We start from the raw sequence: 10521 nt of genomic DNA, 5'->3' as shown, positions 1-10521 counted from the left end.
CACTACTTTTCTAGTGAGGACGCCGTGGGGAGGCGGAGGGGAAGACGTGAATAAGATGGATCCAGAACACAGGTGGGAAACAGGGAGAGGGGTGGACTCAGGAAGCGGCCGGAGTCAGAAGGACCGGTTCGGACCAGGAGCCTCGCCAAGGAAGGCACCGGAGCCTTGAAGCAGCCTGCGGAGGAAAGGGAGCCTCTGGGGGGCGCCCGAGACCTTGGTGTCTGTCGGGGACCTCCCGTGGCCGCGCCCGCTGCCCCTCGCGGAGTGACTCAGCCACTACCTCTGGCGGGGGCGTGGAGGCCGGAGGACATTGCGGGGGGCGGCGAGCGCGGCCCCCGCCCGCCCCGAGGCCCCGAGCTGTTGCTAAGCTTTCCAAGGCCTCGGAGAGACGTGATCTGGGCGAATCTCATCGGTTACCATGGTAACGCTGCGCCCCAGCCCCTTGCGCTCCACCACTGAGGGAGGCGCAGCCAATCAGAAGCTGCGGGCGTTCTTAGGGAGCCCCCCCCCCCCGCACCGCCACCGCGTGTGGGCGGGGGTCAGGCGGTGCGGGGAGGAGGCGGAGCGTGGGCCGTGGAGACGCGGCGCTCGCAACAGGCCTGGTGCCGTGGCGGGGCCGCACGAGGCCACTTCCGGAGTAGTTGTGCGAGCACCAGCGCGCCAGCGCAGGGTCCCCTTCCTCCCAGAAGACGCGTCACCCGCACAAACCTGGCCTTCATGTGGAGTGCAGGACCTTGTGGGGGGTCTTGAGCCGCCAGCCCTACTGTAACTGTCATGTTTCTTTTGGGTGGGTGGGTTGGAGAAAAAGTCATTCACTAGGAGTCGTTCATAACGGCTTACACGGGAATCTGGGGCCTGAGGTTACTTCTGTGGACCCCCAAGAGGCGCTGTCCAGCCATTTCCAATCGCCCTGCATGACTTTTCCTGCGTTCCCTCCAGAGACTCGCAAGTTCAGGGTGGGCTGTTTGAGTGACAGCTCTGCCCAGGTTCACGGAGGGCCCTGGGAGGGGGCGGGTGTGTGTCTGTGTAAACATGCGCGCCTGCGAGTGTCAGTGCTTGGAGAGGGTCTGGGTACAAACGAGTTTATGCTGTGCATACCTAATCCATGCGCCAGAGTGACGGTGGGTGTGTTGGGGGGCGTCCAAGTGGACAGTCCTCTTACAAGAATGTCTATGAAGAGCCCCTCGAGATCTTGTCTATCGTCGTCTCAGGATTTTGGTAACCTCCCTCCCACCACCTGCTGTTACTAGAATCCCCTCCTTGCGGTCAGGACTTGTCCGAATTGGGACTACGTACATAGAAATGTGTACATAGAGCGCTCGGCTCAAAACCCCAGTGTTTATGGGGCTTGCAGGTCCAGGGCCTGGGTCCCCAAGCGGGCACATCTGGGAGGGTGAACCTGCGTATGGGTCCCCCTCCCCAGCTCAGCATCTGCGAGCCTCCATCCAGCCCAGGTGCGCAGGAGGAAAAGTCGCCGCGGTGCCGCGCAGAGCCCCGCGTGCCCGAGAGGTGGCGCCATAGTCGCAGCAGCGCGGATGGCCCGGGCCGCTCCAGATAAGAGTGTGCGGAAAGCGCGGCGGGGCTGAGACGCGACCAGGACGCGGGGAGGACGGACCAGCAGGACAGACCGACCGGGGGCCCGGCGGGCGGAGGGCAGCGCAGCGCAGCCACGTCCCCCCTGGATCCGCTGGCGGCCGGGCCCGGGGCTTCCGACATGCCCCCCAGGTGGGTCCTCGAGCTGGGGACCGGGAGGGACAGGGGACCCAGGACAGCCCGGTCCTCGTGCGTTGCTGCCGCGGGCGCATCTTCTGGCACGGGCGCCCCATCGCGGCTGGCGGCTGGCGTCCAGGGCTCCCGATGTCGTCCCTATTGGACTCGGGACCTCCGGGCCGCTGCTCGGCGCCGGGTTCACAGCGGGGTCAGCGGCCCGGGGCGGCTCTGCCCGCACATGGGCTGGAGAGGCAAGGGGAAAGGAAGGGGAGCTGGCGGGCGGGGCTGGCAGGGGCGCTGCCCTGGCACAGCTAGGAGCCTGGCAGCGGGGCGGGTGGGGAGCCGGCTAGGAGCTGCCACCGCCGCGGGGAGGGAAGCCCGGCCCGGCTTTGGCCTCAGGTAACGGGCCGCGAGGCCCTGCGGGCCAGGCGGGGAACGGGGTCGGGCGGGCGAGCAGGCGGGCAGGGGAGCCCAGGGCTGGGCCGGGCCGCCGGAATTGGGGGCTGTGAGGAAACGCTGGGAGCCGAGGGACCGGGGCTGGCGCGCTCCTCCCGCCCTGTCTGAAGTTGGAAAACTTTTCCCCAAGTTTGGGGCGGCTTAGTTCCAGGGGAGAAGGGGCCGAGGGGAGCAGGGGAGGGAGGCGCCGGGTCCGCGGATGTAGAGCCGAGGCCGAGGCCCTGGCCGGGCCGGGACTCGGGTGGGGCGCAGGCCCTGGTCAGGGCCGCAGCCGGCAGCGCGCTGTGCCCGCCCGGGGCGCTGCCCCCTCCCTCCCCTGGGAGCTGCGTGGCTCCCCCCTCCCCCCCACCTGCTTCCTGCCTCAGCCTCCTGCCCCGATATAACGCCCTCCCCGCGCCGGGGGCCCGGCCTTTGCGCTCTGCCCGCCACGGCAGCCGCTGCCTCCACTCCCCGCGCGGCGGCGGCCGCCCCGGCCCCAACGAGGGCTTGACAGCCCCGGGCCAGGGAGGTGCCACGGCGGGCACCAGGTTCCCCTCCTCCGTATCACTTCCCCCAGCTGGGGCAACTTCTCCCGAGGCGGGAGGCACTTCTTACTCGGCTCCCTTACTCCCTACTTGAGCAAACTTCTCCGCCCTGAATGACTTTTCCTGAAGCGGACATTTTACTTAAATCGGGTAACTGTCTCTGAAAGGGTCACTTCGCCTGAACAGTTTACTCCTCGGAAGCCCCCAGCACCCAGCCCGCGTGCCCAGTGGGCGACGGGGCCTAGGAGCTCAGGCCAGCCTGGCCTCCTCTCCAACGGCGGCCGCTCTCCTCCTGCTCCTTCTTCAGGTTCGGGCCGGTCGGCCTAGGCGCCCACTCTCGGAGGCTGCCGATCCTCAGCCAGTGCCCAGGCCGCAGTGCTCCATGCCCCTGCTCAGCTGAGGGGAAGGGGAAGTGGAGGGGAGAAGCGCAGGGCTGGGTACAGGCGGCCAGGCCGCTGCACGGCTCTTACCCGGCGGGTGTGTGTCTCCGCAGGAGAGTGTGCTGGGCAGACGATGCTGGACACGATGGAGGCGCCCGGCCACTCGAGGCAGCTGCTGCTGCAGCTCAACAACCAGCGCACCAAGGGCTTCTTATGCGACGTGATCATCGTAGTGCAGAACGCCCTCTTCCGCGCGCACAAGAACGTGCTGGCGGCCAGCAGCGCCTACCTCAAGTCCCTGGTGGTGCATGACAACCTGCTCAACCTGGACCATGACATGGTGAGCCCGGCCGTGTTCCGCCTGGTGCTGGACTTTATCTACACCGGCCGCCTGACTGACGGCGCAGAGGCAGCAGCGGCCGCGGCCGTGGCCCCGGGGGCCGAGCCGAGCCTGGGCGCCGTGCTGGCCGCCGCCAGCTACCTGCAGATCCCTGACCTCGTGGCACTGTGCAAGAAGCGCCTCAAGCGCCACGGCAAGTACTGCCACCTGCGGGGCGGCGGCGGCGGCGGCGGCGGCTATGCTCCCTACGGGCGACCGGGCCGGGGCCTGAGGGCCTCCACGCCCGTTATCCAGGCCTGCTACTCCTCCCCGGCTGGGCCTCCGCCGCCGCCTGCCGCGGAGCGGCCGTCAGGCCCCGAGACCGCGGTCAACACGCACTGCGCGGAGCTGTACGCCTCGGGCCCTGGCCCGGCCGCCGCACTCTGTGCCCCGGAGCGCCGCTGCTCCCCTCTCTGTGGCCTGGACCTGTCCAAGAAGAGCCCACCCGGCTCTGTGGCTCCCGAGCGGCCGCTGGGTGAGCGCGAGCTGCCCCCGCGCCCAGACAGCCCTCCCAGCGCCGGCCCCACCGCCTACAAGGAGCCGCCACTCGCCCTGCCGCCGCTGCCTCCGCTGCCCTTCCAGAAGCCTGAGGAGGCCGCACCGCCTCCGGACCCATTCCGTGGCGGCGTTGGCAGCCCGGGACCCGAGCCCCCCGGCCGCCCCGACGGGTCCAGCCTCCTCTACCGCTGGATGAAGCACGAGGCGGGTCTGGGTAGCTACGACGAGCTGGGCCGGGAGCGCGGCTCCCAAGGCGAGCGCTGCGAGGAGCGTGGCGGGGACGGGGCCGCCTCGCCCGGGGGCCCCCCGCTTGGCCTAGCACCACCGCCACGCTATCCGGGCAGCCTGGACGGGCCGGGCACGGGCGGTGACGGCGACGACTACAAGAGCAGCAGCGAGGAGACTGGCAGCAGTGAGGACCCCAGCCCGCCTGGCGGCCACCTCGAGGGCTACCCATGCCCACACCTGGCATATGGCGAGCCCGAGAGCTTCGGTGACAACCTGTACGTGTGCATCCCGTGCGGCAAGGGCTTCCCCAGCTCGGAGCAGCTGAATGCGCACGTGGAGGCTCATGTGGAGGAGGAGGAAGCGCTGTATGGCAGGGCTGAGGTGGCTGAAGTGGCTGCCGGTGGCCCTGGCCTAGGGCCCCCTTTTGGCGGTGGTGGGGACAAAGTCGCTGGGGCTCCTGGTGGCCTGGGAGAGCTGCTGAGGCCCTACCGCTGCGCATCGTGCGACAAGAGCTACAAGGACCCGGCCACCCTGCGGCAGCACGAGAAGACGCACTGGCTAACCCGGCCCTATCCATGCACCATCTGCGGGAAGAAGTTCACGCAGCGTGGGACAATGACGCGCCACATGCGCAGCCACCTGGGCCTCAAGCCCTTCGCGTGCGACGCGTGCGGCATGCGCTTCACGCGCCAGTACCGCCTCACGGAGCACATGCGCATCCACTCTGGGGAGAAGCCCTACGAGTGTCAGGTGTGCGGCGGCAAGTTCGCACAGCAACGCAACCTCATCAGCCACATGAAGATGCACGCCGTCGGTGGCGCGGCGGGCGCAGCCGGGGCGCTGGCAGGCCTAGGAGGGCTACCCGGCGTCCCCGGCCCGGATTGCAAGGGCAAGCTCGACTTCCCCGAGGGCGTCTTTGCTGTAGCCCGCCTCACGGCTGAACAGCTGAGCCTGAAGCAGGAGGACAAGGCGGCTGCGGCTGAGCTGCTGGCGCAGACCACGCACTTCCTGCACGACCCCAAGGTGGCGCTCGAGAGCCTCTACCCGCTGGCCAAGTTCACCGCGGAGCTGGGCCTCAGCCCCGACAAAGCCGCCGAGGTGCTGAGCCAGGGCGCTCACCTGGCCGCCGGACCCGACGGCCGGACCATCGACCGTTTCTCTCCCACCTAGAGCGCCCCTCGCTAGCCTGCCTTGTCGCTGCCGCGCGACCGGGTCTGTACCCCTAGGGAGCAGCAGCGGCAGGGAGCAGGCACACCGCGCCCGGGACAACTGTAGTAGCAGCCACAGCATCGCCTCAGTGGCTGCCCCCACCTCTCTGCGGCCTCACCTGGCCTCACTGCTTTGTGCCTTAGCCGGGGGCGGGGGCGGGGGAGAAAACCCCGGGACGGGGTGGGGTGGGGGAAGGGAGATTTATATTTTTGATATCAGCATTGACCAAAGGAGACCCCCGGCCTCTCTCCGCCTCTTCCTGTGGTTCATTGGCCCCCTCCCCCAGCGCCGTGCTGCTCTTGGGGGGAGGGGTGTCACAGTTCGGGCGCTCTCAGCCCTACCTCCGGCCCTCGCGACCACACCCATTCTCACTGTGAATCTCCCGCTGGGGTCGGAGCGTCGGGCCGAGTTGGGGAGTGGGGAGGGGACTGAGCCGGCCGGAGGGCCCCCCGTCCCCCACTCCCACCCGCCCCGGGACTGATAATGTGAAGTTCCTCATTTTGCACAAGTGGCACTAGCCCCAGGGCCAACCCTTCCCTCCTCGACCACCGAGGGGGGGGAGTTCTGGAGTCACAGGGCTGACACAGCCCTGGTCTACCTGATCTCCCGCTCCCGAGGTGTTTCCCTCCCTTCCCTGGGGTCCCGGACCATATTTATTGCATGCACCCCGGGCAGCCCCCCATCCCGAGCCCAGGCTGGGCTGGGCTGGAACGCGGTCTCTTTAGCTCCCTCCTCTTCTTTGTATATTTCCTACCTTGTACACAGGCTCTTTCAGAGCCGCTTCCATTTTCTATACTCGAACCAAACAGCAATAAAGCAGTAACCAAGGACCCCGACCCTGCCGCTCTCTTCTGCCCTTGCACAAGGACTTGGGTGGGCTGAACCCGGTGGGTGGAGGGGTCAGAAAGGGCCACCCTCACACAGGTGCATAGGCTTGGACCCGCCTCCCTTCCCCAGTCCCAGAAACAGATCAGCAAGAGGTCAGGTATGTTTCAAAACTAAAAATTTATTAAGGAAACAAAACCAGTGCTGTAAATGGGTCAGAAAGGAGAGATGGGTCTCCCTCCCACCCACCTAGTCATCAGCTTTCTGCCAGGGGAGATGATCTCAAAGGAGAGGCTGGGACCTTATACCCCAAAAAGCTCAGTCTTCTGAAGCTCTGGGGGACTCATACCCCCAAAACTATTGGCTTTGGCTGTCTTGCACAGTCCCTCCTCCTTCTGGCACAGTCCTGGGCCTCAGGCAGCAGTGCTCCCATCCTCTGGGCAGGCTGTACAGTCAGACTGTGGGCTCTTGGGGGACTTCCCCACGGGTCCCAGCAAGATTTACACCTGGCTCCACCTAAAACCCTGTCTTCCCCCAGTCCTCCTTACACCTGCCCCTGGGCTGGAAGAACTCACTTTCCAAGAGACCTTCCTGCTGAGGCTGTGAATATGGGTACCAGCTAAAAGGGCAACAACAAACTCAAAGGCTAAAGGGCCCCTATGTCAATTCTTCTGAGAAGTTGAGGGCAAAGCTAGAAACAAGATGAAAACCCTAGGCTAGGCAATGTTACCCCCAGGCACTGGACTGCCTTACCATCTGGGCTGAATAAGCCTGGGAAGTTTCTCAGGAGCACAAGTGCCTTGGGTAGAAGGACCTGGGTGGGAAAGCTTTATTAGGTTTCTGCCACAGGTAGCAGAGGAGGAAGATTCAGAGTGAGAACCCCCAAGACAAGGAACTGAGGTGAGGAAGTAGAGGGCATCAGGGAGGTGAAAGGGACCAACTAGAAAGGGAAGAAGGGTAAGGGGATGTTCTGGACGGAGGGAGGGCAAGAAGAGGGGAGGAAGGGGGGAACTGAGAAGAATCTGTGGAAATTTCCTGTAGAGGGAACTAGAGTGAAAGGAAGGCCAATGAAGGGAGAGGGAGGAGGCAAAGGCCACCTGGATACATGGGCCTGAGACCAGATGTCCCTTCCTCTGACCATCCAAGAGGAAAACAAGTGGTGAAGTGCAAGGGACCCAAACTGATAGGAGCAGGAAGAAAAGCAGCAGGATAGGTGTGTGTGTTTGGGGTGGGAGACAGAGAAGGTGGGGGCCTAGGGCTGCTGTTAGGGACATGGCATCTAGAACCTAACTTGGGTCCATGGGAATTTGAATCTAAGCCTCAGGGATGGAGACACACACCCTGGGCACTCTCTTCATGACATAACCAAAGCCTCTTGAACACATTCAGGACAGAGGTTCTGAAGATTAAAGGGATCTATGATTTCTCCTGCTTCTGATGGAACTCTAAAACCCCTGCCATCTCTGTTGGAGAAAGTGGCTGAGCCTCAGGGTGAGGAGGCCCTCCCTCAGCCTTGGAATGAGACCGGGAGGGAGAGAGGCTGAGAGCACGGGGCGGCCTATCTGGCTTGCCCACCTGCTGTCGCTGTAGCCAGCCACCTCCCTGCTAAATCCTGGCAGCCCAGGAGGGTCCCAGCAGCTTCTGCCCGACCCTTGGGAGGGGCTCTGTGAGGAGCAGCTCCCCCACAGCATGGCCACGGCGTGGGTTGGAAGAGGATGGTTTATTATCTGGGTGGATTGGTGGCTCAGGCACGTGGGCATCTTCCGTGCTACACTGGGCGCCTTGTGGCCTTTCAGGAACGGTTCCATGGGGGCAGGCCCAGGTGTGGCCCCTTCAGCCCACCTGGGCCCATGTGAGGAAGGCTGGGATATCCCGCACAGGCACATTCCTCGTCAGCGCTTTCACACGCAGGTTCCGGTCATCCGTCAACAGCACCACCTCCCGCAGCAGCCGGATTGGCTCCTCTGTTGGCACAAGAGAGCAAAAGGCCTTCACTGAGGACAGGATGCAGAGAGGCATTGGCCTCTTTTGCCCTGGAGGGGAATATGGTCTTGGGGATGGGGGTGTCAAGGCCAGCCATTTCTTGGCCCTTCCACAAGTCCCTTCCTTCATCCAGGTTCTCAGCCTAGGGTGCCCCTCCCCTACTGGTTTAGAAAGGACCATGCTGGGCTTCTGCTGTGGACTCCACCTCCTGCACAGGACTCTGTTCTGCTTGTGCCTGAGAGCTGCCCAAACCCACCGGCCTCCATAGATCTGTCCCCCAGGATGCTGAACTGAGGGAGCAAAAGCAGCCCCTTGCCTTCTACTCTTCCTCACTGCAAAACTGGCCCTGGATCACAATATCCCTCTTTTTACACATCCTCTCCCTCCATAAGCCAGCATCCAGAGGTAGAAAACTAAAGAGTGAATAGAAAATGTATCCAGGGCTCCTAGATGAGGGAATAGGGAGCTCTGAGGATGGGAGAGAAAGGGTCTTCGGCAGAACTGCACGAAAGGGGCTCTGAGGCTATGGCCAAGTGATTTCCTCTATTAAATAAAAGTAATCCACGTATATGGTGAAAATTTCTAACAGTAGAGTAAAAGGGAAAAGTAGAGTCAGGATTATCCTCCAAGCTCTCTGATGTACCCAATGGGTAGATCTGTGTGTCCTTCCAGGTTTCTTTATGCACCTTTATAAGTACATATACTTGTATATATAAGCTTCCCTCCTTCCCCCGAAAAACACTGTGATCAGTAGTAAGCATACTTACTTTATTCAGATTTTATGTACTTAAAAGATCTTTCTATAGTGGCACAAATATCTTTCATTCTATTTAGTACGATCTCTTCACCACCTCTCTTTCCCTAATTCCCTAACCTTTAACATTAGAGAATTTAAATGGGGGCCACTCACACAATGACAACCCCCACTCTGGCATGCCTGCTTGGGTGGCAGGTCCATTCCTCAGTCCCAGGCTGGGCATTTCCTGATGGAGGTCCGGCAGACAGTCAGGCACAGGAAATGTCCTGCAGTGCTCACTGACTGCGTGGGCTGGCGGGGCTGGGGGACTGCAAATATCCATGTCTGACCTGAGCAGTTTCAGACTTGCCAGCTCCAGGCAGGGAGGCTGAGAACTGGCTTTCAGCCTGGGGAGGAATTTGGGGGAAGAGGGAGGGAGAGGTCCGTGGGGTTGGTGGTGGGAAGAGAAGACAGGAGGAGGAAGAAGGGTCTGATATGGAGGCAAGGGACAGGCAGAGAGGGACAGGAAGGTGGCCTTGGGTAAGGGGATCCTTGGAGACCCCGTGGCTGTCTGGGCTGGGCCATTCTGCAGCATGAGTGTGGGCTGGCATGGCGGTGTGCAGTACTGCATGGGCCTCCCAGCTGGCTGTTGTGTCTGTCTGTAGCCCCACCATTCCTGCCCTGGGCCTCAGACCAGGAGAGTCCCAGGCCTTAGGTCAGCCAACCAAGGCCCAGCGTTGCTGGCAGGGGTCTGCAGGGGTTTCTGTGGATACTTTGAGACATTTTTAACAATAAACATCCTCTGTTTTGACACTGGTAACTTCACTTTGTTAGAAACCAGAGACCGTCATCTTGTCAGGCCCCATCCGCCATAATCCACATGATTTTAAAATTCAACATCGTTTACACATAAACATTTGGTGACGGTTTCTCTGTGAATCTGACAAGTTAATCTGCTAAGAATTCACACTGACAAATGGGGTTTGATTACACCAGCCATTGCTGATGTAATTCTGATAGGGGCGGTCCCCAGGATGGCAGTGGGTTCCTGTAGGCTGTTTGGGGTGAAGTAGGGGGTGGGAGGACTAGTAAGGCCAAAGCCAGAATGTGTCTGTGCTAAGAAAGAAACAGTTTTGAGGCTGGAGTGGGGCACAGTAGTATTGGAACTGCATTTCCCAACAAGGCCTTCTGCAATCCTGCCTAGCTCTCCCTCAGGAGGTACCCCTCTGGAAGCTGCCTGGGGACAGAGCACAAGCTCCTCTCTTTGGCTTGGCCAAGACTCCTTTTTATCACTTGAATGCTCCAGATGTGGCCCTGAGGGACAGTGCACACAAGCCATGCAGCAGGATTCCTCTGAGGAATAGCACTTGTGGGCTTGTTACCTGCCCTGGTTCAGAGACTCATGCAAGAGACAGGGGCTGCACTAGCCTGGGGCGCAGTGAAGTGGAGGAGAGACAGGAGAGACGACAACTCCCAGAGCAGCCTGAAAGCCAGGGCTAGGAACATGAACAGAGAGGAGGAGAGAGAGGCAAAAAGGACAGAAAGAAAGAGACTACATATATGCAGACAGAAACCAAATGGTGAGAACTGTCA

At 62.0% G+C, this 10521-nt stretch overlaps 2 protein-coding genes across 4 annotated transcripts in view; one reads left to right on the top strand and one right to left on the bottom strand.

Annotated features, from left to right (window-relative positions):
* The first annotated feature begins 624 nt into the window (after nt 1–624).
* HIC1 (HIC ZBTB transcriptional repressor 1) lies at nt 625–5534 on the top strand. Its single transcript, XM_012740657.3, has 2 exons — nt 625–1725; nt 3184–5534. The coding sequence occupies exon 2, from the start codon at nt 3204–3206 to the stop codon at nt 5343–5345; it is 2142 nt and encodes a 713-aa protein (XP_012596111.1). The 5' UTR covers nt 625–1725; nt 3184–3203; the 3' UTR covers nt 5346–5534.
* Nucleotides 5535–6370: 836 nt separating this feature from the next.
* The window catches only part of SMG6 (SMG6 nonsense mediated mRNA decay factor), a 221692-nt gene continuing 217541 nt past the window's right edge, over nt 6371–10521 (bottom strand). For all 3 annotated transcript variants that reach the window (XM_012740650.3, XM_075994252.1, XM_020280862.2), the window contains one exon: nt 6371–8173. In XM_012740650.3, coding sequence (XP_012596104.1) covers nt 8043–8173 — 131 coding nt within the window. In that variant the 3' untranslated portion in view covers nt 6371–8042. The remainder of the gene's footprint in view (nt 8174–10521) is intronic.

This window comes from Microcebus murinus, chromosome 18 (genome assembly GCF_040939455.1).
Source record: "Microcebus murinus isolate Inina chromosome 18, M.murinus_Inina_mat1.0, whole genome shotgun sequence".
Taxonomy (NCBI): domain Eukaryota; kingdom Metazoa; phylum Chordata; class Mammalia; order Primates; family Cheirogaleidae; genus Microcebus; species Microcebus murinus.
This window is presented reverse-complemented; position numbering and strand designations above follow the sequence as displayed.

What these genes read in the sequence shown, in the direction of transcription:
- HIC1 (XM_012740657.3), top strand. Translation starts at nt 3,204, where the DNA reads ATGCTGGACACGATGGAGGCGCCCGGCCACTCGAGGCAGCTGCTGCTG.